At 38.3% G+C, this 27497-nt stretch overlaps 1 protein-coding gene across 8 annotated transcripts in view; it reads right to left on the bottom strand.

Moving 5' to 3' along the window:
- PITPNC1 (phosphatidylinositol transfer protein cytoplasmic 1) overlaps positions 1 to 27497 on the bottom strand; it is a 90991-nt gene that overhangs the window by 31633 nt on the left and 31861 nt on the right. For 5 of the 8 annotated variants that reach the window (XM_037405230.1, XM_037405248.1, XM_037405256.1 and 2 more), the window contains 4 exons: positions 16812 to 16960; positions 12790 to 12878; positions 12328 to 12335; positions 573 to 647 (listed from right to left, as the gene is read on the bottom strand). In XM_037405230.1, coding sequence (XP_037261127.1) covers positions 573 to 647; positions 12328 to 12335; positions 12790 to 12878; positions 16812 to 16939 — 300 coding nt within the window. In that variant the 5' untranslated portion in view covers positions 16940 to 16960. Of the gene's footprint in view, positions 1 to 572; positions 648 to 12327; positions 12336 to 12789; positions 12879 to 13709; positions 14144 to 16811; positions 16961 to 27497 lie in introns of those variants that run through there. The other 3 variants (XM_037405266.1, XM_037405219.1, XM_037405276.1) reach the window with 2 other exon arrangements.

Below are 27497 nucleotides of genomic sequence, written 5' to 3'. Positions count from 1 at the left end.
CTTTTCAGCTCTAACTGTTGATAACTTTTTAACTTTTGGGAGGTGGTTGCCAAAAGCATCACCTCAACAGCCCAGCCATTGTTCCCTCGAAGTCGTTTACTGGGATGTCTCATCTCTGACCATTGTTTAGTTTCCTGTTTGCTCTTCCTAACAGCTCCTTGGAATTCAACCCCCTTAACTCAGAGGAAAATAACATGAAGCAGATAAAGTGGAATACAATTAACACACACACACAAAAAAAATAAATAGAAAGAATAATCTTTTCTTTACTCTCCATGAATATTCATCAGGACTAAATTAACATATTAAGTTATGTTGTGTTTAGAAAAGCAACAAGTAGAAAATGAGATTCAGAAAGGAAGTTCTGTACAGAAACCTTTCATTTTAGGGTGCTTTAGAGCTAGCTACTCTGCAAGCTGGCAAGCTGCTAATGAACAGGACACCCAGGTAGGTGCAAAGATACAAGCTTGATTACACCTTTTTCCCTGACTGAAAGACCTACAAACCTCCAGTTATGGACCACGATTAACTAAAAGGATTAAATGAAATTTTGTAAAAGCCATCGTACTTACGCTGTCATTGCTTCCTTTGTTGTCCTCGTATTTTGTCTCTATGTGAATGGAGAATTTAGGCAAAAATGAACACTGCAACAAAAGAAAAATATGTTTGACAAAAATATGCCTTGCTTCATCAGCTGACATATGCAGCACATCCTGTCTGGTATCAGCTTTCTTAATTTTTTCAGATTACTTCAAGGAAGAGTAAACGTACATAGAAGATAAGAGTGAAGGTTTTTATGATTCTGGAAGGACGTAGAGATTCTATCTATAACAAAGGTATAAATAAATTAGTGTAAGTACTCTGGAATAACTAGAGACAGTAGTTTTAATGCCCACGATGCACAAGAGTACAAATATCCTGAAAATCTTGTTAAAAGTTCAGTTCACTAGGATCTCGGCAGCAACTAGGTATTTGTTATCAAAGGTTAGTCTATTCTCCATACAAAACAATCCAAGGACACTTCACTAGCTGCAGGCGCTAACCAAACAGACAACAATGCTTTGATATGTGAGGGCTTCTAGTTTTCCAGTGAGAAATTAACTTCAGCATAATTTCCTATTAATGATATTAAGATGGATTATGAGCCGCTGTGGAAATTCCTTTATACTAAGCCCAAATCAATCTTTACATAATAATGCAAAAAATTAAGAATACGCAAATGTTTCTTCTATTAAAGACAATATTTTATTTTCTATTAAAGACAATTTCTGTATTTTACGCCCAAATAAATTTATTTTTCTATGCATTACTTAATTTAGTTGGCTTATCACAGCTAGAATTTATAATACTAGGCAACACAGTTCCACTGGAAAAAATATTTCAAGTATCTTTTCTTTAGCCTTTCACAGTTATTCTTTCAAAACAACGTTTCAGATAGGCAGATAGAGTAACTGTCTAACGAGCTCTGAAGGATACCGGTTCAGCATCTTTAATGTTAAGTCATCAAGTCTTTTCTTGCACTAACTGCCAGTGAAACCGAAGTGCCAGTTCCCTGCATGATGCATCGCTAATACCCTGTGGCAAAGTGGCTTTGTAAAGACCATGACTATTTAATGTGCTGTACACACAGATTATACAATGAGGACATTATGATGCCTCAGTGCTCGCATTGCTGTTGGTCCAAGTTTGGACTTGATAAAATTTGGAGAGTTCTTTTAAGGGAGGGGCTGATGACTAAGAAAAGAGGTGATTTAGAAGAGCAGCTGTAGTGCAGCAAAACTGAAATGACAAGCCAGCTCCTTTGAGACTGCAGAGAATATATTCCTGATGCCACAGACAGCAGCCAACAAGTCATTGTTCAAACTTCTTCTGATCACAGGGCATCCGGTATTCACAAGCAGATCTCGAATCAATCCTCAGTGAAGTTTTGCCAGAATAAGGTTCTGATGCCATGGAAGGCTGCTGGTCAAACTGTCTTCCCAGTATCATAATGAAACACTCCCATGGATCTTGCTGGTGCTGCAGCTGCCCACACCGCACAGGCTGCTCTTCACGTCTTACGTGTTTTGCCTTTTATTCAAGGTTTCTGTGGAGGAGCACATTTCTGAATTTCAGTTCAACCTGAGCTGTGACAGGCTCTCAGCTCTGCAACTTGTTCATTGAGTGAATACGTGGGAGGGGGGAAAACCACCCCCACAAAACTATGAAATCAGCAGTATGTGGAGTGCAGGATGGGGCAAGTTCAGTGACAGATCTGCTAGCTCCTATTACCCATATTTTGTGGGCAATTAAACATTTCCTATGTATACATCTCAAGAAGTGCCAGCTGAAAATATACAATATTTATAAGCAGTCTGTCAGAACTGGGGATCTTGTAACAGGAATTAACACACACAAAAATCCAAATATTCTCCCAATTGAGGTTTCACCATGTATCTCAGTATGTTGCTCCTATTCTGGCAGACATCCAAAGGCATCTGCAAGCAAAAGCCTTGGCAAACAGCAGGCACTACAGGGAAAGAAGTTGGGGGAAAAAAACCCCAAAGGCGAGCCAATGTTTGTCATAAGGTTCTGTTTGTACCTCCAAAATTAACCAAAAGGTGGAAAGAACGTCCTTGAACTATATGGTTAGCTGGAAGAAAAGATGAATAAAAGGGGTTGATTAAAAGAATTCTGTAAGCAAATGTTTCTAGAGTAAGAAAAGTTGTAAATGTGGTGTTACCAAAAAGCAGGGAATGACCGAGGAGACACAGGGATGCCAGCATGTCCTAAAACTGATGCCATTGAGAGGATTCGTATTCAAACAGCATAAACCAACATTCTAGTTGTTTTCCATATTCACAGAAGAAGATGGAGGATTGAAAAGTAAATTACTACTGGAGGTGGATTATGAAAAGCAGATTTTAAGAAAATGCATAACCTAACAACAGACATCATCTACTGCACAGTTTTTAACACATTTGGAAAACAACTCCATTGGCGCTAGGGTGGTAAAACCATGGGTTATTGATCTCAAAACTTTAGTATATGGCAGCCTTGTATTTTACGAAGTTGTTTATCTACAGGGATGACAGTCCAGGTGTACAGAGCTCCTGCTGACAGCAACCTAGACCTCTGCGTATGGGCATCCTGTGGGAACATCTGCGAGGAAACAGGAGATTGCCAGCGAGGATTTCGTTTTATTAGCACTTACTAGTGCTGCTTACTGAATGCAGTAACCCGTACTGCGCTACCGAGGAGTCAATGTTTAGGTCTGAATAACAGCTTTTAGAAACATTTTCACTGGAAATAGTAGAGATGCATGCCGTACTATTTATGATACACCAGTTGTTTAGAACGTTTTACTAGCATCACATCTGCATATTTCCAGGTTACTGCTCTAGGCTATGTTTTACTTACATGTTAGCTTGTGTTTAGCAACTGTGCTCTTGAGCTGAGGACCAAAATTTAATTTTCTTTGCTATGTAATTAAATACAATCAACACCCCCTAAATAAAATCTGGTAATTGATAAAAACAGGAAGCAGAATGACATCAGTGATCTGTCACTAGTGGAAGGGTCATCAGGAATATAATGTTTGAGCAGCCTGAGTATGTAGGTCAGAGCTTTGTGAGTTTGTGCACACTTTTCAGTTACGCATCCCGAGTCTAGAGGTTTGTCAGAAGCCTCAGTGGCTATGGAAACCGACTGCTGACCTTAGCAGCTCTGGGCAGTGCAGCTCTCTCAGCTCTTTTAAGTATCCACAGAGTCCACCACAGGGCTTGGTGCTGCTCTCATGGTCCCTTTGTCACGTTTGAAAACTCACTGACAGAAGGAACTTCAATATAGCATCTTCCACACAGACAGCGAATACAAACCGACATCCTCACCAAAGCAGGTCCTGTTGTGATTGAAGTATCTTTACCTATGATCTAACTATAGAAATATAGGACTTGGATGGAGCGTATTTTTCAATACTAAAACCATTTTTCTTTATCAAAACAGTTGGGTTTATGTCACACTTTCAGGCACAGTGGAGGATCAAAATGCAAAATACGAAAAACCTTTGTGCTGTTGATTTGATGCATGGCTACAGTTTCAGAGGAAACTGAATAAAGCAAAATGCCAGATTTCCCCTTTTACCTTGCTATTCAAAACTATCTATTATTTTCAGCCACTGTCTAGAGTTTACCAGCAATGAGTCAGATCACAAAACTTTGAAATGGAGCCATTTAATTTATTGAACTCAAGGATTCATTAGGCTGCCTGTAGCAGTTCAGCAAGCCACTGCTTGATTCTAGTTGTTGTTTCCTGTGACCCAGAATCTAAACTGTAACAAAAACAGAAGAGATCTAACCCTGCGTTTAAAAAAAAAAAAAGTAAAAAAAAGTAAGGATCTTCAGAGTATTACAGAATAGGAATTGTAAATTCCATATACCTCAAGCCACCTCATTGGACAGCACAAAGTCATTTTCTGCATAAAGGCATTAAAAGTCAGCCTCCCTGGGTATTTAGTGTAAGGGCAAGGGCTCTAACAATCTAATTTGAGATTACAAATGGTAACATGAATTTACCCAAAATAAAAACAAAAATCCACCAAAAAGTACTCCGATTCAAATATATTTCTCAGAAACTCAACTGACTGGCAACCACTGTTTTAGCAGCTGTGGGGGGTCTCACTGGCTTTCAGGAACACTTAGCAGGGTCCAAATTTTTGAACATTTCACAGAATGTGTCTCATGATTCATCAGCTGCACTCTGACTAATTGGCAGAGGGCTCTGGCAGAACCAGAAAACTGTTTATGCATCATTCAAAAGACTTTATTATTCATCATGCACAAAGTTGCTTTTCCCCCCCCCACCCCTCCTTAAGGGGCTGTGTATTTACTTAGCCAGGGATTAAAAGTGTTATGCAACAGTGGGAATCAAACTTGGGAGTGAATGGTAAGTAATGAACCTTTTACTAGATTTTTTTTTTTTTTTCCGCTCAAAGCACCACTCCCTTTCTGCTCTGCCTCCCCCGGGGTGTGTGTTCTTCCAGCACAAACCTGGCTGCCAATCCACACACTGAGCACAGGAATGCGCTGGGCAGCCTTTCCAGTTTCCCATTTCACTATCTCTACAGCTTACAAGGTTTCTCTTTGGGGGAAAAAAAAAAAAAAAAAAGGTAAATTGATTCTTTAACTTGAAATTAGGCTTAAATTCTACATAATAGGACAAAATCTTCAGAGTCCCAGTGTCTTCAATGATAAGGTTTCTTTGTGTAAAGCTCTCAAAGGAGGTGTCTTTTATTGTCACTTCCAGATTTTTTAGATGTTATAAACCCCCTTAAAAATTTGTTATAATCCAGTACACCTGTGACAAATAAGGAGAATATTCTGGGCTTTTTGTTTGTTTTCTTAAAATTCATACACTTGGCACCCCTTTTGGAAGAACTAGGAGAGGTTTAAGGCTCAAGGAAACAACCAGGTATAACCAGAGTCTGTAACAGTAATTACCGCACATAAGCATGGGTATTTCCAGATTAAAACAAAGTGAAATGAAAGCAGCACACAGAAAACACAGACCGCAGTTGCATTTTCAATTCACTCCAGATAACCTCTTGAAAAATGAAAGGCCTATTTTTAGCACGATGATTGATTAGTGTTGCCATAGCAATAAGCAACACTTACAAGAACAGGGTAGAACCAAAGTATGCCAAAACACTTGCCAAAGCCTTAAAGACAGAGTCAAACACATATGGTGTTTTACAATCGTTTTATGGAAATGACTGTAAAAATAACCTTTGCGTAGTAACTACACCCGAGGTGGCTGCAGGCATCACTGGAGTTGTCAGTAAATACGGTGGACGGAGGGTAACAGAAGGGTTTCTCTCCCCTGGGTTACCTGCTTTGTACAAGTGAGTGCTATTCCATCAATAGTTTTAGGGAGTTTCATTTTCCATTTGGTTTCTTTCTGCAGAATGTTCAAAGAACCGCTAGGGACCCCATTATGGTACTTCACTTCTCCTGCTCCTTGTGATGTTAATCCACAGTCCTTGGGAGTTATTTTTGTACAGTAAACATTAATCCCACCTGGGTTTGGTTTTTTTCAGCATCAGAAGCATATCCCCCTAAATCTTAACACAAAAGCCTGGAGAAGCAGTCATTTCATGTAAATTTTTTCTCTGATCTCCCACCACTTTTCAGACTGATTTTTTTTTTTTTTTTTTTTTTACTACAGCCACATATACATTATTTTGGCAATACAGGTGGAACTGGATCCTTTACAGAGCAATCTCCACTGAGCCTCGAGGTAAGGAACACAGTAACTGCTACAGTGAGGTGAGACTGCCCAAGCAAAATTAGTTTTTTTTTTAATAAGATAACTTCTAGATACCACATCCTTGGAATTCAAAAATTTTGGGCACTGTTTTGGGAATCAGTGGGTAGCAAAATCATTTCTTTACTGAAGATCAAAAACCTTGAAAAGACAAACGCAGTCCCTACTTCTCTGTAACAGGCACAGGGAAATGGGGCCTGTGGGGTAGTGGAAGGTCCTTGGACTCAATGGGGCAGGAGGGAATGCCCAGCACAGCAAGGGGCAGGGGGGAAAGGGGCAGGCACCCCCACCCCACCAGCCCTGGAGCAACGGGGGGGCATTTATAAACCAGAAGGATGGGTGGAATGAGAGGAGCAAGGTAACACGGGAGACTGCCAGTGCCTCTGGGCAATAGAGAGGAAGAACAAAGAGACCTCGATACGGGAGAAAAATCAAAATCACACACTGATATGGATAAACAAGATGTTGTCTCCACAGTTTAAATGCAAGAAGGTACGTGAAGATAATATAGTGATGTCTCTCCAGCAGATTTCAAATAACAGTATTTCCTTCAGCTTTCTACAGAAAGAATAAAGATAGTTTCTTTAATTGAATATTCAGAGTTTTATGGAAGATGGCCACCACGTTACTGACTACCTTCAGAATACTCTGGGCAGCACTGCACCTGAGCACGCAGAGCTGCTATGTGATACAGGTTACTTGCTACACAGGCTAGTAGCATCAATCAGGATGACAAAGTCAGAAGAGAATAGACGGAAAGGGCTGGGCAGGATGATGGCAGAATTGGGAAAATGTGACTCAATGAGAGGGAGGAGAATTTGAAAGCGAGATAAGTACAGGAAGGCAGCAAAGAGTAGAAAAAGTGGTGTTGAGTGGAAAGAGTAAGAACAATGCAAAAAAAATGGGGGCTTGAAAATAAGCAAAGGAGTTAAACTCTCGTAAACAAGCTCAGAAAGAAAGCTACCGTTTGTTTGTATTACATATAATAACATGAAGATGAAGCAGTCGACTAACAAGTTGCCTCTGATCACTATGAAACTCAGCACTTATCTCTGGGTTTGCCTTCCCTTAGGATTTCCTTCTTCAACACACAAAAACAGTAACCTGTTTATTGAGGAAAAACGGAAGCCAGAAAATGACAGTCCTATGAATCAGAGAGGGGTTTGGACTCCTTTATAACAAGCCAGTGGTGGAAAAAAGGGAATTCTCCCAAGCAGTTTGATTTACTCTGATTCAATGGGATTAAGCTATTAAATGAGAATACAGGTTTGCAGCTTTCTAAAAATATATTATTTGTTTCTTTTATATACTACAGAGGTCCTTCCTTTTGCTAGAATCTCTAAAGGAATGAAATACGTGTTTTACTAGAGCGCTGTCACCAGTTAGCCTGTCTTCTTAGTTGGGGGGTGAGAGGGGAGGAATTTTGGTAGTGACTTTGTATTGGGCTCTCATCCTGCAATACAGATTGTGTTGCTCTTTTGATGCAGCCCTCGTATACTCAAGCTGGAGAAACATTTGTGCACTGAATACGGATGGGTTACATCCAAATTTCAAGTACTGGTAATCAGGTAAAAAGAACACAGGGAAAAAACCCACTCTACAGCTTCCTTGCAATGTTTGTCTTAAACAACTTTTTTTTTTTTTCCTTCTCAAGTCATCTCATTATGGAAGTAACAAAAACATTCCTTCCAGATAATTTACTTCATAGATAAACTGGCAGCTGCTAAGTGAAGCACAAAACATGCCTGTTTTGAAAAGTAATCAGAAGCCAGCAGGTCAATAATGGAACATTTAGCTACTATCACTCTGGGGCCTTGACACATACCAGACTAAATAATTTTATTTGCCTCAGTCATTTACTGTAGAAGAATTAGTGTCATTGTGATACATCAAAGGAATCGTTGTCTCCTGCTTTCCTTCCCGTAACTGTTTTTCATAAATATTCTGAATTTATATGCTGTTCCTAAGTTGATTTGAGACACTGGCAGGTTGAAAGAATGTTCTTCCTCCTTGCAGAGTAGTAAATGCCATTTTTAGTGTTTATTTTGCTTTATATACTTATAATTGTGAAACTAACAGCTAGCCATAAATTATGCACAAAAAAAATTGTCCAGCTGTTTTTAAATTTCAGCCCTGGAATTGAAATAGTGCTAACAACACTGAAGTGTTCAGATTATCAGCAAAAACTATTTGAAATTATCCCTGGTAAACACTTGAACTACACCTCCAAACTCAGAAGAGTTTGCTTAAATTGTATTTTTCCTAACGTCCCTGCACTCCAACTTGACAGCTAAACTTTGTTAGGCTCATTTTTTCAGTGTACTTTGATCCCATGAATTTTTTGTGCCATAGTTTTCTACCATGTCACCATACGTTCGTGATGTGATTATTTGTTTGCTTGAGGCTCCTCTCTTTTTGTCCACAATCTCAACTGTCACTGGAACAGGTCAAATGGATATTTGCTTTGTGCTGCTTATTGTCTACCAGTATCCTGATGCAGGTAAAGAAACTTAGTTCTATGCAATCCTTTTTTGTTTGGTTTGCTACAGAGACAGGTTTGCTATCTAGTTAATAATTTCTAATCTAGCTGGACAACCTCAGAAAGAAAAATAAGAAAGCTCCCTGGAAGTTCAGTCATTCTTGTCCACATTATCTAAGAATAGCATAAATATTTTACACTGAAGATACGTATTTGCAAATGCTGTGATAAGCTGGCACATATGGGTTTGTCAAGAGCTGCAAGGTCTTTCCTCCATCCTCCAAGTGAAAAAGACTCCAGGCTGTGACTAGCAAAGGAATTCTTTCCAAAAGCTAGCAGCTAGCAACAACCATTCCCCACCAGCATGTGTAGCCTGACAGGAGGCACCAGCACCCAGGTCCTATACCTGCTCACAGAGCAGAGCCCCTAGGAGTGACTTCTACAGGGCTCCCTTTCAGCTTCATCCCAAATGTACGAGCTTAACATCAACCTAATCACAATATTAAGTGAACTTACAAATCAAACATTTATTTTAGCAAGATATCTTGTCAGGTTTCTGATCACTAGATCAAAACCAAAGCAACTCCTGAGTTTCAGACACTTTCTCACGTACAGTTCTTCAGTAATGCCCTGGACACTGAAACAAGGGTTTGACCTTTATAGGAGGATCTCGTGTCTGGCTCTCTAAATAGTGCCCCCAGATCTGGATGACGTCCTTTGGCTTCAGCTTCGAAAGTATTTTTTCTACTTCCTCCTCCCTCTCAACATCAGCAGGAAGCTTGCGAGGATTAGCACAAGCTTTGATACAGCATTTCTCGGGACATCACCCACGTCTCATCTTCCTGATCGGAAATCTTTTGTATTGCAGCTTTAATGAGGCTCCACAAACAGCACAGGGTAGGTTCTAAAACGCTCTCCTGACATGACAATACTTCGCATATCACACAACACAAAAGCATCAATTGTGCAATCGTTCTGCTAAACTCCTTTTTTGAAGTGTGTCATTTGCTTTACATATTATTTATATGGTTGGAGAGGCTTGGTAGTAGCCCCGTTGTTTGCTGTCAAATTCAGGGGCTTGCTGTGTAGAGAATACCATCCCTTAAAGCAGGTGCCATCATAACTGGACCCAGATGTACTAACACCATGACGATCTAATTTCCATTCCTGTTTTCATGCATCCACTCACTCTTGGCTTTTTATACTACCACTGCAGAGAATACTATCATGCCTGCTGAGCTTTTTTTTCTTTGAAGATGACCTTCTTAAGCACCTGAAATTAGGACATATTTATGAAATCCATACTACTTCCACAGGAAAATCAGATTGCTGAAATTATTCTGCATTGAATCTCTGAATGCTAGTGTATGTTCCTGAATGCAATTTCCCAACAGCCTTCATATTTTACAACTGAAAAATCTTAGGACTATCAGCAAGATTCAATCTGTTGTTCACATCCTCTTCCATATCACTAACAGACACCGAAATAAGTAACACTACTGAGCCTTTAAGGTCCTTGCTCTTTATTTAGCATGGAACTTAGAAGGTTGAGGTGTGAACATACTACATAGCAGTATGTACTTGACTTGGTAAGACTATGTTTTATTTACCCAATTATGGGCCTGCCTTTAGAATCAATTTGCCTTGAAGTGAGGCCCAATTTAATTCTTAGGATGCCCCACCGACCTTGGGAGGGAATTTGCTATCATTTAGAAAAGGGTTTCCAAGCTATCTTACATATTTTGGGCAGTGTCTGTGGGTTTATTCTTTCTTTCAGAATTCTCTAATGAATATAGAAGATCAAAATTTAGAGGAATATTTCAGACAAGGATAGGAATTATTCCCAGTGGTATATTTAACATTTCTGTTCCAGATTCAGCAGTTTGAGGCAAAGACGCTTTCTTTATTTCCCTTCAAGATAATTTCATAGTCTATCAGCTCCATTAAAATAGATGTTAGATGTTTGTCTGAAGTACAGTTTCCTTAATCTCATCCCAATATTTCTAGTTCTGTTTCTTTGCACCATGGTGAGTAATTAGTCCCCAACTCCCATAGGCAGTTATACTGTCACTTAGTGACTGTTTTGCCTACCTTCAACATTTGTAGACCGATTTAATTTTTCTTTACAAGTCTATTCAACCCTGCAATCGTTTTTGCTGATGCTCTTGAACATCTCCATAGCTGTATACCTTCACCAAAATGTGTTCCAGGTGTTGTCCCATCAGATCAGATAAAGATCACCTGCTGATTCAAGTTCTACGAGTACAGCATTGCTGTTTGGTTTTGATAGTGTACTGTATTTCAAATTCAGACCTATATTTCTGTCTGCTATCACCCCTTTAATAATTTTCTACTTGTCTCTTTCAGTTAAAGAAAAAAAAAAATCACATTAAAATTTTCAAATTTACTTTCACTAAAGAAAAAATATACCACAGAGTGTAAGTAAGAGACGTCAATACAACATAGCACGTGTCATCTTCCCAGACCAAGTTTAAACCTGCTATCAAAGGGTAAACCCTTAAGTAATATAAACTGTGATAGGCTCCACTAAAGATATCTTCTAACAAAAGTAGCTGAGAATCTGTCCCCTCATTGCTACTGTCCATTATGGGATATTATTTGATTATGACAATCAAATGAATTTTAAATATGAAACAAAACAGAGTATGTTGTAAGTATTACAGTACATACTGAAAAGCACAGTTTGGTACTTTAGATTTTCAACACAGGTGATCACAGTTTCAATTCCTAAGTCTCCAGCTTTCAGATCTAAACCTTTAAATCCCTTGAATTTTTTTCTTTCCCATTTATCACATTAAAATCTTTTTCTTCTCCATATGCTTTACTGGTTTTAAAAAAAAATCTGCACAAACACTTAGAGTACTTCGGGAAGAAAAACAAGTGGATTATGTTTTATCTGCAGTCAGAAGTTCCAACTAAATCAAGGCAGGAGTTTCTGAAAGGTCCCTTCACCTGGAACTTTCTCACCATCTCCTCCTCATCTTCCAAAGGTTGCTGAAAACTTACTGTATATTATTGAGGCCAGCACATTTACAACAATTTTTCTCATGATTTATGTGCTATATTTTGCCTTAGCTCTGCTAGAGGGAATGGCTGATTTTTCTGGGCACTGTGCCCAGATTATGTTTAATTTTGTCTACAGATTGTACAGTTTCCCAGATACTATACCAGAGATGAGCATTTTATAAGTTAATAAAACAATAAATAAAATAAAATCTGTTCTCATGTCTCCACGTAATAACTGGAATCTTAAAAGCCTTGCCCTGTTTTATAGAAGCATCTCTGTTACAGTCAGTGACTAAAAATACATCAAATTATTTTGAAGTGATAAAAAAATAAGGTAAATAATTTATAGGATCCCCACAGAAACACTTCAAATTTAACCTTAAATTTCTTAAAAAAATTGCTAAAATAAAGTTCCACTATTGAATGCATTATGCGTTAGTTATATAAAGAATGAATCAGTTTGGATTTGACCACTATATTTCACAATTATTTTTAGAATAAAAAGAGGAAGAAAAACTTACTGTGTATTCTGATTTCCAATTGTCCATTTGTAAAAAAACAGAATGATGAGGGAAAAGAAAAAAAAAAAAGAAATGTGAAATAAAACAATGATGCAAGATCCTTACACTAAACATACATTAATAATCAAAAAACTTGTGTCAGATAGTCTGCTGATTTATATTTCACTGAAGCCTATGGGACAATAAAGGGGTACAAGTCAGCACAAAAATCTAAGCACCTGATGTTTTCTTTGCAAGAAAGAAATTGCATAGATACAACATTCTATAGTTTTTACTTGTCCGTGGCTTATAATCTTTACTTCCTGTTACTGGTCAATATAAGATGCAATAGTATGTGCAGTTCAACAGGAGTGGTTAAAGGAACTTCGTATCTATGGCTCAGTATTTAACTTGGAGCTTCTGAAGATAAGCTAAACTATCCCAAAAGTACAAATCAGTCATCGTTTCTGCTTTATTCCTTACCTGTGATGGTATAAGGATAGTAATTCCAAGCCTTCTCTGTAACATAAAAGATTTTGGGAACAACTGCCCTAGCCCAGCTAGGCAGTTTGCTGAAAATAAAAAGAAAATAGAAGATTAGAATATGTTACGGCTTAGGAGTATTTTAGAAGAGAAGATACTTCCAAACGTGCTCCTACTTTGACAGGTGTCTCTCAGGAGACAGCAGTACCTGGACTCCTAGACTTCACAGCAGGGTTTTCATCTTATGACTACGCATTGTCTCAGCTTTCTCCGCAAGCACGTCTGAAACCAAGCCTGCCTGCCCCCCCTCAAAGCCAGCGATGTGCTGCCAGCGCAACAACCTCCGAGCCTTGTATATATTATTAAACTGAAGTTGCAGATTTCAAGAATTTATGGCCTCAAACGTTTGGTCTTGGATGCAGGGAGCAGGTTGGACCATACAAGGCATAACTGTCTGACAGCGCCCGTAGCCACAGGGAGGCACTCTCTAACAAGAGCTCTGAAGGACGTGATTCCAGTCCACTTCAAACCCTTCCATTATTTCTTCTTAGAGACTATTTCTTCTTCCTCCATATTCTTTGCCAGCACACAAACCCTTATGTTTGACTCACCTGGCACGCAGGTTTTCCCACGCTACCAACACCAGCTCCCGAGTAGGAAGCTTTCATATTAAAATTAACAAATCACTCAAACCACCTCCGTATTAGTCCCATTTTGCTGATGGGAAAAGTAAATCACAGAAGTGAGGAGAAATAATGGAATTGATGGCACAGCTCAGAGCTCAATCTGCCAAGAGAACTTACCAATGCAGCAGTACAACAGCAGTAAAGTAAGAAATGAAATACATGGACACAGCACATGGAAAGTTCATTAGAGGTTAATTGTATAATACTATGGAAGAGTGGGAACATTTTCTTTACCATGGATCTTGGATCATAGATCCTGGCTCTCTCATTTCCAGAACTCTGGTCACATGAGGTACCAAAGAAGTGATGAACAAACATACATTTTAAAAAGGGAAGTTCATGATAATTCATCTTTCAACCTTTTCTTAATGACATCAATTATAATGACAGAAGCTGCCAGGAACAAAGATGCAGCACCAGTCACCCCAAGGCAGGCAGACCTTTGGAGACCAGAAACAGCACTGCACGTGGGACTCAGTTAAAACTGCTGTGAGTCTGGTGCTGTGTCAAGCTGATGACCAAGCCTTAAACTGAACCTTTACTGAACTAAAGTAGATGCTGTCAAACCTCAGTTTTCCAAGTGTAAATGTCTGAAACAGTTCTGTTTAGATAACTGTGTGCAGAATGTAAATTAACTTTCCATATTAGCAAATTTCTGAAGCAAATACAGAGTTTGGATCATTGAGGCTTATTTAACCAAGACCTAGCTACACATAAATATTTCATTTGTCCAGAGGCAACAGACATCGAGTTCACTGATGATTAACATCAAGTGCATTGACTTTTGCTCTGCGATGACATTGCTCACGAGATTCTTTTCTTTACATAAACCTTTCTTGTGTAATCTTTTAAGCAGCATTTTACATACTGTATAATAGACTTCACTGTATTGGACCTTTTGTTTATTTTCTCAGCCTCTGTCAGTGTCTTTTTATGACTGCATGTCTGCTCCCTCTCTTATCCCCACTAAACTTTACTCTGATACCTAAATAATAAATACCAGAGGATGCAGACTTTCAGCTTCTGAAAACAATGCTCCAGCAGGAGAGAAGACATAGCAATCAATTCTCAGTATAACTGGCTTACAGTGACACTAGAAATTTTTACTAGTAATATCTTTGTTCACATACAGCTGCTTGTTTTGCACTTTTTTTGGTTATTGTTGTTTTTAGCATATTTGCCTGTCTACCTGTCTTCACTGTTATGACGCATCTCCAAACCAAATAATTTTATGAGCAAAACACACGTTATTCTCAGAGCTGCCATCAAATGACAGTCATAGACAAACATGAATTGTTCCAAGGGTCCACTCAGAGAAAGAAAATATAGTATTTCTGTTTTAGCAGATCACAGGAATCTGTGGATCAATTTTATGGTTTTTTTTTAATTCTATTTTTTATTTCTTCCTTCCCTGGATGAATTTCAGTCTTTCAGCACATGGGGAGGAAGAAATAAAAAACCTGAAACCATTGGTCAGCAAGAAGACCCTCTCTGCAAGACTTGAAGTATTAGCAGGCAAGAAAAAATAAATGAAAATAATGCAAAAATCTTTCCAAGAAACCACCACTGAAATATATAAGCTCAAAGTTCTTCAGGAGATCAGCCCAGAGCAAAATAAAGTGAAGCTAGCAAGTTTATTAGGGTGGTGGACCCTGGAAGAAGACAAGATGAGAGCAAAACCTGTGTAAGGAGTCCTGTTCCTCAAGGGAGGCAGGCAGAGAAGAAGTTTTCAGCACATCTTGTATGGCAGCATGTCTCCTTAAGAGAAGTCTTCCAGAGAGATCCTGGCCTCCCAGCCAAATCCATAGTGGCCTGAAAACCTGCTAAGCCTTTCCACAAAGCTTTGACAGTACTGCATTATCTGGTGGTATGGTGACACCAAAACCAGATTTAAATAGCTAGTCGGGTCATGATTATCAAGGAATATTTACAATTATCATTAAACTCAGTGAACTGACTTAACCATCCACCATAGCTTTAGGTAAACTTCCCAAGTTGTTGTAGGCACAGAGATTTTCTTTGTCAGTGTTTGTACGCAGCTTTGGGCAAGAGATCCTTTGTTCTATTGCCTGCACTACCAGAAACTACGTGCTTCCTAATACTACGGATGTCCCATATGCGCCTTGTAGCACACAGTCCTTTGGGTAATTCTGAATTACCCTGAAATGGTCATTCTGAATACACTCGTTAGCGCTTAAAGCCTTACTTCTTTTTAACATGAAGGAAAGAAATATCCAGAAACATTAAAAAAAACCCCCACAACTTCTGAGAGCTCTACAACAGGAACACATTTATTGATTTTTCTCAAGTCCTGTGTCTAGCCTGTGAGAGAGCAGAGTTACAATCACAATAATATTAGATGGTGTCAAAATACATATTATTGGACTTGTGTGTGTGCGCGCGCGCGCAACATTACTGGTGATTGAATTTAGCCTAAGTTAAGGTTAGATATGTCAGGTTTGCAGTGGAGGAGCAATGTAGAAGCAATAGCTATAGTGTTTCTATGCCCAGTATGAAATGCTGCAGAGCGTAAGTTTAATAAAATGAAACAGGCCCAGGGGAACAGAAGCACTTCAGAAAAGCAGTGATATTCAATTAGATCAGCCACAGTAAAAATGGGAACAGACTGAGCAGTATATTTCACAGGACCCCATAAAAAAAAAAAAGAAAAAAATTAAAAATATAAACACATCTCTGGCCTGTGAGTGTGGAGGCATTGATCCTCAGCAGTATTATTTCACCATAAAAAAGAGACACATATTTCACTTTAAGAAATGATGGAACTTCAGGGAAACAAAAACAATTTTCCCATCATGTTCCAATCCTATTATTTTGGTACAGAAGGTCATCATTGTACAAGCCCATTCACAATGTCAATTAACTTTGCTGAGGCAAATCTCTTCTCACCAGACACGGGATACTGGCTTTGTGTCATTATCATGAAGTAAGAAACCCTTAAACCATTTTAATGGTTTGGTTTTCATTTTTGTTTGGGGTGGACTGTTTGTTTGGTTTGTTTTTCATTTTTTCAGCTTCCCCCTTCAATTTTGGAAAGCAAAATGACAGTGAAGTATAAAAGAAAACAAAAGCTCTGATTTTCAGTACATCCTTAACATCAAGTTAGAGTTCTTTCTCTTGGAAAAGATGCTCTAGAAGAAATGACAACTAATCGCTGTCTTCTTTCAAGCCTCTGAACTATTTCACCTTCCTTCTTCCTGCGGCTGCCAGGAAGCAGCACGTGTTCACAGGAACATGTTCTACTTGAAACAGAAAGGCTATTGTCTTGCAAATTTTTATTACAGCCCACACTGAGGGAAACAGTTCTACTGCACTTGCCTGTTGAGATAAACCCGTTTCTCTGTTAGCTGACCATTGCCGTGGTTTGGATCTTCATAGGGTTCATTCTGCACCACTTCCACACCTTCACCTCTGTCACTCTGCTCATGGCTATGCTTGCTTATCATGTACAGCTGTCCAATTCTGTACTGCAAAGCAAAATCAAGAACAACATATTAACTTTATGTAATACACATGTATTCAAAAGCCAATGGCACACAATGATACGGCAGTATGCGCAAATAAAAGGTAGTTCAAGGGCAAAACCCAGGATTTCGCAGCTTCATTTAGACCTATCAGTTGGGGACCTCCCATTATCCCATTACCTTATTGAGTCTAGGGCATCACTTGTGGAAAAAATAACAAAACTCATGTGTATACAGATGTAGAGAATCAGATCTGCCCTTTAATTTTAGACTCTAACTATGTATGTTAGGAATAAATAAATGATCTACTGCTTCCACATGCTGACATGCAAGGGCTTTTTAACCAGCAGGTGAACTCTTGAAGTTCTGTGGGACACAGGAATCCCCCCTCACACCAACACAATGCCAAATACTGAAGCCCTGCAAAAAATTCAGGACAACTATTGCTCATTCACAGAAACAAGAGCACCAGCTCTTAAGAAAAAGAAACATGTAGACTCCAAGTTCTTCAAAAAAGAAGTTTGAGACAAGTGATTTGGCAATATTATTAAAATTAATTTAAGCACTTAAATGGTCCTTTTTCTATAGGCTCTTGAGTTACTTTGGAAGCCAAAACCCAGGAGGTTTGACCCGATGTTGCTATCACGGAAAAACAAATCGTTGTACCAGCAATTGAATTTTTTCTCAGTATGTCTGCACCTACACCAGGGCTTTTGCCTCTAGAGAAATGAAACAAAAAGTACATCCCTTAACCTTCATTAGCAAAGATTTTAGAGTAAAACTGTACTTTCCCATACATTTTTTGGTCTGAGATTTTATCCTCACTTACGTCCGTTCCGTATTCCTGAACATAACATGGTTCTTACAACAAACTCTCTTTGGACCTATCAAGTTTTCTCCATTTGGATCCCTCCCTCCCCCAGAATTATTCATTTAGGCATATACATGCTAATCACTTCAATCACATCAATCACTTCAAATACAAAGAACAACCTGTTAATTTAGAGAATGGCACAAGCTGCCAAGTACCAGCTAAGCATAAACAAACAAAAGCACAGTGACAGTCTGACCTCAGAGATTCTTGTGGTTATTACGTATTATGAACGGCAATCCTATCACATACTTTAAAAAGCCCAAATCAAAAAAGCAATTAGCAGAGGGGGAAAACCAAACCAAGACAGACCTTATTAACAACAGCAAGGCAGCCTTACTAAACAAAACGTAAGGAATAGGACCATGGAGGGCTCCCTACAGAAATTCTTAAATTCCACATAACGCTATTTCATTCCCCTGCAACAGGCAGGCCACAAGAAGGTAAGCAATTTGGAACTTGCACCTTGCGGGATCATTTGTTCAGGGAACAGGGATTTCTGTTCTAGCACTGAATGGACACCAACTCCTTCCTGGCCAGCCACACACTGCAACAGCAAGTGAATGATTTGCATCAAAATGCGCCTTTCAGAAGATCGTTCCAAAGTACTAAAAATGCCTCAAGTTTACAAAAAGGTTCTTTAAGGGCAAAAAGGTGCTCTAGGGGAAGGATAAAGTAACTTGGATCTATTCTCTTTTCCTCTAATCTAATTAGGTAGTTTCAGTGGATTTTTTTTCCATTACTTATTTTGAAACACCTCCTCGCAGTGAAGAATATAACCCACTCTTAAAACTTGTTGGAACTAGTAAAGAAGAGGACTGGGAGGAAAAAACCCCCAAAAGATACTGTTGTCATAAAACTAGCAAATGCCCTATGGGTCAGGTCAATTAATTGTGTGACCCTTGTAACATCTGAAAAAAAAAAAATAAAAAAAAATCAGTAAATCTCTGTGTAAGTGCTGGCTATGCAAATTGGAACTGCCTGGAAATTTCAGTGTTACGCACATGATGTTTCTTCCTCTCCTTTCTACTCATAATTAGAGAGAATTAATGGCTTTTTAAAAATATCCTATATAACTTTGGAGAATCTACCCTCTCACCACCTACAAATGTTCCTAAGACATTCATTAAAATGATAAGTAGAATAATGCTATTTAAAACAATTTGATGCTGGTACTACCTCCTGCCTATATATTCAGCTTTCTCATCTCTGGTACTTCTTTCACACAAAATGTCCCCATTTAAGAGATAAGTCCTAAAATTATTTTTCTTGCTAATCCAGTTATCTACCTTAGTCTCTACTGAATCCTTTTCTTCTCTTTCTCATCATATTTGAACATTTTGTCCTAATCTTCAAGGCTCTGAAGAGCCGCAGTCCTCACACCTACCCTTCAAGTAGTTCCATGAAAAGCTGTCTTTTCTCTTTTTCATTAAAAATAAATGAATGCATTGGTATACAGGTAAGGCAAAGTTTGTGGACAGAGGTAGTATATTGTATTTGATCAACTAGTACACTTTGAAAAAAGATAACTTCCAGGCACATGAAGCTGTTCTTCAGGTCTGAAATCAAAGCAACATACTTCAAAGCTGAAGGCAATTTGAGAAAAAATGTTTTGCCTTTAATTAGATACATATCAATCAGACCACCTGAGAGTAAAGATACTTACTGCCTGTGGAGCGATAAGGATGTTAGAAAAGAGGAGAGGTGATAAGGTGCTTATCTTCTAATGGAAAGAAAGAGATCAGTAATTTATAGCCCGTGGAATATGAAAAGGTTAGGTGAGGCGAGAGGAATTACGATTTGCCACAAAGCCAATATTTCTACTGAGATCTCTATTGAGATTTTTGCCATGCCATAAAATTATGACTTTTAGTTGCCATGGTCATCTCTGGAAATCGTTTCATAATTGCACATATCCCTGCATGCTTTGATTTCCTACTTGCATGTAGTCTTTTGCCATTTTGCTCTTAGTTTTCATGGTCAAATCCAGACATCTCCATTTCTGCTGGAAATATTAGCTCAGAAACCTCAGGATGAATGTAGGTTCACACCGACAACTAACAATGGGGTTGTACTAAAGCACTCGCTTGCTCCAGCATCATGAATCAGCTATCTACCTATAACATCACGTGCTTTCCTAACAGACTGTTACTCCTTCGTGGACCCACACTCCCATAAAACACTAGCAGAAGTTCAAATCACAGAGACAGTAAATCAATCCCAGCGCACGGCTAAGAGTGACTAGGCTGCACTCTGCAGCTGATGATCAGTGCTGTCAAGCAGAAATTGCTTTACAGATGTTGCATAGTCAGTACTTAGCGAAAGGTTCTACTTCTCTGAAGAGACTCAAAATCACACACACTCCCAATTATACTCAACATCTCACAGAGGGTATCCAAGGCAGCTCAGCACGGCACTTTTCACTTGGAAGATGCCGAAGAAACCAGAAGGCACCATAACTGGTACTGGACAGCTCTGCTGTAGGAACCAGACTGCTAGTCACCTCTCCCCAGGCGATGACCTTCCATACCTACAGACCTGACCCCGGGCAGGTGGAAGTACCCACCTTTCCTAACTACTCAAATGACTCTGCAGTCCTGCTAGAAAGCAGCTGTATTCTGCAAAAGGAACATACTCTTACATGTACTTCAAGGTAGTTAACTTAGCTCTTTTGCGTCCTATTAATTTCTTTTTATCTGGCTTATACAATTTTAATATCATTTTAGAGCTTGATGATAAGAAAGTTAACTTCCAAAAATAGAGTACTTTGCTAAACCAGAGAGCACACAACTTATTTCAGATAAATCAACTTTTAAAAAAGTGTATGTTTATATTTACATGAACGAAATCCAAAGCAAAGGTGTATCTTTTAGAACTTGCTAAATTTAAATGCCTGAAAATAAAGGCACAGCTTTTTCTAAGTTCCTGTTGATATCGCGGAGAATTATCACTCAAGAAACATTTTACAGGAGTAAGAAATACTCATTATTCCTGCAAGGGTAAAGTGACGTGCCACTATTATTTACGTTGCTCCATCACAATCTGAATTTCCGTGTTCTTAGCTGTAACATAATTTTCCAAGGCTATATAATGTTTCAAGGAAGTCAATAAAATTTCACACAGTGGCACCTGATCTGAAATTGGCTCTGGAGGAAAGCTTTTGTTTGGAAACTCTTCAGTTTAACAGTGGAAAATTTCTTCAGTATCACAGGAAGAACTTCAACAAACGCAGGCACTGAATGCAGAGTTAGAGATTTCTAAGGATACTGCTACATAGCTTTTGCAGTAGGCTTGATGTTTCTCAACTCCTAATGAGTTCCACATTGTCTCAGTGGTGAATTCCCTTTTCCTTCAACAGGCAGATGGTGTTTGCGTATTGGGAGTTCAGTCATACAAAAAACAAGGTTTATGTTAGCAACAGCATAACGATGGTCAATCTCAATTTGCTTAAAATTACAAGTGAGATCAGAATAATTTTTTTTGCATTCTTGAGACAGGAGGGGGAAAAAAAACCCACAAAAAAAACACAGAAGGGTGTCCACCCTACACATCTTTCAATTGGAGAACTCCCATTGTCTTCAGCAGGAGCTGCAAAAGAAATCATTGTACAAACACACCTGCATTTTTTCAGCCTGACTGTTGCTCACTTTTGGACTTAATACTAGTCTTAGAGTACAATTTTCCAAACTTCACATGGAATGTAAAAAGTAACATACCCTCAAAGGAGAAATTGTGCCAAAGGTATCCATAATATTAATTTTCTTTACCATTCCTTGAAGTTCTTACCTAAATTCTCACAGAAAACGTAACAGATTTATCATTGGTTTCATCTTATATAGCAATTCTCATATTCAAAAGAATTGTTGAACCCTTTCACCTGTTTACTCTTCTATAACTAAACTAAAACATCAGGGATGCTGCTGCCATTTCAATTTCTGCAATTTATTATTTTCAGTCAGTAGTGAGATCCCTCCCTGCAGTTAGAAGCCAGAGTCCAGAAGATGCTGCATGTCTTTTATACCTGTTAAAGGTAACAATTGTTCCGCACACTGCATTTTGACAATGGGAAGTATTTCTCACCCAGTGATTCATGCTAAAACATGCCGGTGGCTTCTAATCCTGTCCTCAGAAAACCGCAAAGGTAAAACAGAAAAAAAAAAAAAAAAAAAGAAAAAAAAAGAAGAGAACCTGCTACAGCTAAACTGAAACAAATCTGAACTTATGTGCAAACGTGCTGCTTTGCAGAGGCAGCTATAAAGGGCACAATTTTGCCTCCACTGATGGCAGTAGGTGTGTTGTCATTGACCTCAATTTAGTAAAGATTTACTTCTAGCAAGAAAATATAATGGATCAACTTCATCACCAGTTGTATCTGGCTACACTGAATCCAAGGACATTGATTATGGCAAAACAGCAGCAATTTGATTAAGGAATTCTGATTAACAGAATGCTGTCTCATTAATAGAAAACTATTTTAAAATGGACTGATAAGTCTCTGATTTATTTTCAAGTCACAGTCTTTGGAAGACTGTTGGTGTGCTCTTTGGTGAATGTCTTCCAAGACTTCATTTCAGGCCATTTTTTAACTAAAAAGAATAATAGGAATATTTTTCAGCACTTGTGTAATAATTTCCATGTTTAGAATGATTTAAAACAAATTCTAATTTTTCCTCTACGTACCACCATGTGACAAGCATGGTGATCCCCAGCTAAGTTACTTGTTTAAACATGCACTGCCTGTGACTCTAAGCAATCTCTTAACAGCATTTTTACAGAGATATTTTATCTCTAGAATAACTTCCATGAAAATGTACTTGCTTGAGTAAGTATCTTTGTTTAGGAGGATAGTTTCCTATTGTGTGTTTTGTTTTGATGTTAGAAAGCATTGCTTCCAGGTCCTGATTAAAACCTAAGCCCCACACTGCCATAAATATGAAAAGCTTACAGCTGGATATTGAAGACAGGCAAAGAAAGTATTATCCTTATTTTATATTTGATTAATTGAAACAGAAATTAATACCTCAACTTTAAAAAAGTTGTCTGTGATAGAACAGGGAATTTAGCCTCAATCTAGTGATTTCCAGCTCAGAGCTTTTACCACAAGACGTAGATATAATTTAAAAAAATTCTAAACAGTAATTACTTAAACAGAAGTGGTTTCTCGTATCTTACTCGCTGACTATAAATCCCTCATGTTATTATTGTTATTAGGCATCATTCTGTCTGCCTTCTAAAATGGGCGAAGCCTAATGCGTCTTCATGCTCATCTGGAGGTTAAAGCAGAGCCCTCACCTGTGGGCAATTCCAACACTGGCTGATGGAGCACCAAGATTGTGCTTTCTGATCCCCATCCTCGTGTAGATGATGACTCATACCTATTAAGAATAATTTAAGAAAATCTTTTCCATGAGACAAGCTCCAGGTTCTGACAAGGTGATTTGTCTTCCTTGTTATTAACATTCCTACATTGGTTTTAACTAGCATAGAGGAACGTATGATGTACTGGTATTTGATGTTTCATGTACTGGTGGATTTCTATTGGCCTCTACTTGGCCTGCTTTTTGAATTAGGTTTTTGTTTGTTTTGATTTTGTTTCAGTTGGACTTCTGGATCTCAGGGCTACTACCCTGCAAGCAATAGAAGTGAGTATTTCTCATTAGCCACGACCTCAAGGTTTTACTGCAGGACAATGCTATGGAGGGAAATTAGTCAGACTTGTAATCATTGCATAGCTAGAAAACTTTTTGCCACTGGATTAATAATTCCCTTTGCCTAGATAGCCATGTTCGGGAAGAAAATAAACTCGCTGTAAATTGGAACTTGGAGGTGTCTCTTACGTAGCATAACTTACCAGTGTGAAGGCAGCAGTTTATATTTCTAAAATAGTGATTTTTTCCTGGTAAAGTAACTACATTGTGGGCTAGAGCCATGCAAAAAGAGGACTGCTGGGAAAGACTGCTGGGAAAATCTGCAAGGAAAGCACAAATAGTGAACAGAGAACGCTGAAGGGGTGTGTTCCGATTGCCTGGTGTGGTGCCTTGCAGAGATACCCAGACCACCACGGAACTGGTATTAAGTCTCCTTTGGCCTGGCTGAACAGCAGTGTGGAATCTGCACCAACAAATTATTTGACTTCTAGTATCAAAGCTGTTCAGAGCAAACCGGGCACCTTTGTACTGCATTCTATTTGCCATGTAGAAATACCCTAAGTGCAAAGAGGCTTTATGAACTGTAATTTTAAAACAGCTGTTCCTGAGGCACAAATACAAGGAAGAAACTCCAGAATCAAAGGTAGCTTTCTAAAATTATTGCCTTCAAAAGCAAATCTGGTTTTACCTAAACAAAAGATCAATCAACCTTCTGAAACAACAGCAGGATGGACTTGTTACAAGAAGGACTAACACCAAAAATCTACACAACAGACCTTATCCAGTTATAGATCACTAGCGAGATGCCACAGTTAAGTGAGTGCCATAGTTCCAAGTGTCATTTTACCTTTGGGTTTAAACATATTAGAGGTGTAAATTGCCTCAAAAATCAGTTGTAGGAAGCAAATGAATTGAATAACAGAGCAACACAGAAAAACACCAGCAATGAGAAAAATGTGCACAGGAGAAAGAGAAGCCATAGGAGAAATCAAGACAGTATTCACTAACAGTGGCAGAAATAAGATGCAAGGGAATTAATGTTAAATATTTCAGAGGCTTATTTTGTTTACAGATGATTTTATGTGATTAATGCCATTAGTGCTCAGGACATTAATCTGTGTAAGACTTCCTACACCAATTGAATAGTAAAGATAAATTTTCTGGCAGAGCGATGTCTTCTGCTTCATCACAGTGCAAATGAGGGAACAGACCTTGCCTGTGCAGTCATTTCCCTGTCTAGTAGTCCTTAGACTAAATTAAAGCTAAACGAGGAAAAGACAGAATGAGCTGTCACGGAGGTGACAGTACTTTCTAAACTAGCATACAATGAATGGTTTCATGTAATTTCATTTAAAACAACAGCCAGATGAACAAGGTCTATAGAAAGCTTTAGCAGGAAGGCTATAACAACAACTGTAAACATCTGGGTCCTCAAATTTGAACGTAAGTATGATGCACTGGTGTGATCTGAGAGCCCAAAAAACCCGTACAAGTAATCTAGTGGTATAAATGTCACTTTCCCTAGTAATATATAAAGAATCTGATTGGTTAAAGTTTAGAGTTGAGCTTGAAATTTTTCTTTCAGTTAATCCCTGCATGCATCCGTGATTCACAGTGCACTACACATCTGCAGACTTGCATCAGCAGTCTTCTTTAGTATTGCCCAAATTCATGGGAACATGCTTTTGTAGCCTCACAAATGAACAGTTGCAGCAGGAACAGTTGACTTTTGCATGCTGTGAAGCATAATTCTTACTGCTTTCATGTTTGCTTTGCCTTTTCAAGGAAGAAATTACATCCTTAAGTTACTTTATCTGTTTAAATTCCTGTGAATGACAGTTCAGCAACAACATTTTGGATGTTCAGAGAGACCGTATCCTCCGCTAGTATTTACACAGCTAAAGAAAAATGGCTTACTCTAAATATACAGTATCCTGGCACATAATGGCTTACAACCTAAACAAGTGATAGTGAAATCAATAGGAACAGGTTCAGATCTGTGGTTAATAGGTGTACAAAGAAAATCAAAATACGTGAAAATTAGGTTGCAAATTTTCAGCTTTCATGCAAATGTTTTGCCAAATATAGCTCACGTCCTGTTCAAATGGTAGCAATTTTATGCTTCTACACCAGCTGTGCTATTGAAAAAAGCCAGCTGTTTATCCTGAGTGTACAAGCTCATGCAATTTTTAAGAATTTATTAACAATTAAGGTTTCATGAGTTAAGGTTTTATGAACGGTATTTTACAGTGAGTCAGCTGGTTACATTTTTCAACCGTTTAAACTATGTGCTTTTTACATAAATACTAACAATATTCTATTATTTAGATTTATGAAGACACATGTATTTTCTACAAAGGATACACATGCATTTCCAGGAGGCTGTCTAAAATGTCCTCTGTTCACAAAACCAGAAAGAACAGCTAAAAGGGACTTACTGTGTCACTTGACGACTTGTAACCAGACTGTCAGGAAGGCACACTGAAACACCCTTCACATCTGCTGTTCCCTATTTACGAGTACCTGCCTCGGAATAAGCCACAAATATGCCACACCTTAATTACAAATGTGCTTTCCAGGCACAATTCTTGTCTTATAGTGCAAAACTGGTCTGATAACCATCAAATATTATTGATGCTTTTTCTAAGTCAATACAAAAGCATATTTTTATAACCACAACTCATTCATGAGATGGTAGTTAATTTGAAGGCTGAAGCTCAAGAAGCTGTTCAGTTAATCTCTTAGAATTTTAACCAAGAATGCAGGAAAATGAAGTAAAATTTCAACATAGTTTTTGCAGAGGTTACTTAAGTTTTTTTTAGCAATCCAAACTCTTTTCCTGATATTCCAGGAAAATACTATTTCCAGTTCAGATATTCCAAGAAAACTCAAAATGGAAATGTGTAGGCTTCTGTCTTGATCACCGTCACTGATCTCTTTTTCAGCAGCGTGCACCAGCCCTGCACATGGGGTGACACCTAAGTCTATTTTGCTCACAGTGAAAAGTAACATTTCCCATGGATTAGTGATGGCGATCAAGAAGCTTGCTTTATCAAACCAGACAGCAAAATTTCTTACATGGTTTTCCACTAAAAAATAAGATTGAGCAGGAAAAAAAGAGAAACTGAGCTTGCGTACTGTGCATATAATTTTTGTTGGCTAGAAAAAGAGTGATGAGGGCAGCCAGACAATGCAATACATCAAAGGGCATGAGCAAAAAAGCTGAGTTTGAACATAAAGGTTAACTTCTCTGAAGCACAGGATTTTTAAAATTTTACTTATATTAATTCAGCTTAGTTTAAGCTGGGAGTATTCTGAGTTGCTTACATCCTTTGACACTTTCAAAATTCACTGGAGCACAGAAATGGACTCGGGAGTTAGGTTTAACTACAAACACACGCGTTTGGTACATCTATTCACACTTCTAGAAATTATTTTTCTCTTTTTGCAGAGCTAACGGTATTTGCTCAATGTTTAAGTAGAACTTCCCCTCAGGCTTCTTTTCTCTAATTACTCTTCTCCAGTAATTACTCATTTTTGTGACTTACAAAAATCTCTTACACCAAACCCATCAACTTTCAAGTACAAAGATTTTGATGCTTTCAGGAAAAAATTTTGCCTGTAAACTCTGGGTTTAGAAGCACCAAAGAGACTACAAAGGACTCCATGACCTTTGCCAGAATCACAGAGGGGAATAATTCTGCATCATAGAATTCTGCTTATAAATGTGAAAAAAGAACTTCCTTAGGATACACAACCTAAAATGACAAAATCCTGATCATCAGGATTTAGTATCTACTATTTGCAAGCTGAACAAGACAAATCCAACCTGCATTCTGATATCTTATTCAGAAGAAAGTAAAATTTTATTTGCTACTTCCAATGAAACAAAAATATATTCACAGTCCAGAATATTTTGATTATCACAAATACTTCATCCTACATTCTGATCTTCTAAAATGAAACTGACTTCAATTGGATTTTTAAAATGCTCTTGTTTTATGCCTACAACCTGAATATA

Source organism: Falco rusticolus, chromosome 1 (genome assembly GCF_015220075.1).
Source record: "Falco rusticolus isolate bFalRus1 chromosome 1, bFalRus1.pri, whole genome shotgun sequence".
NCBI lineage: Eukaryota > Metazoa > Chordata > Aves > Falconiformes > Falconidae > Falco > Falco rusticolus.
Note: the sequence above shows the minus strand (reverse complement) of the source record. Positions and strands in the feature narration are given on the sequence as shown.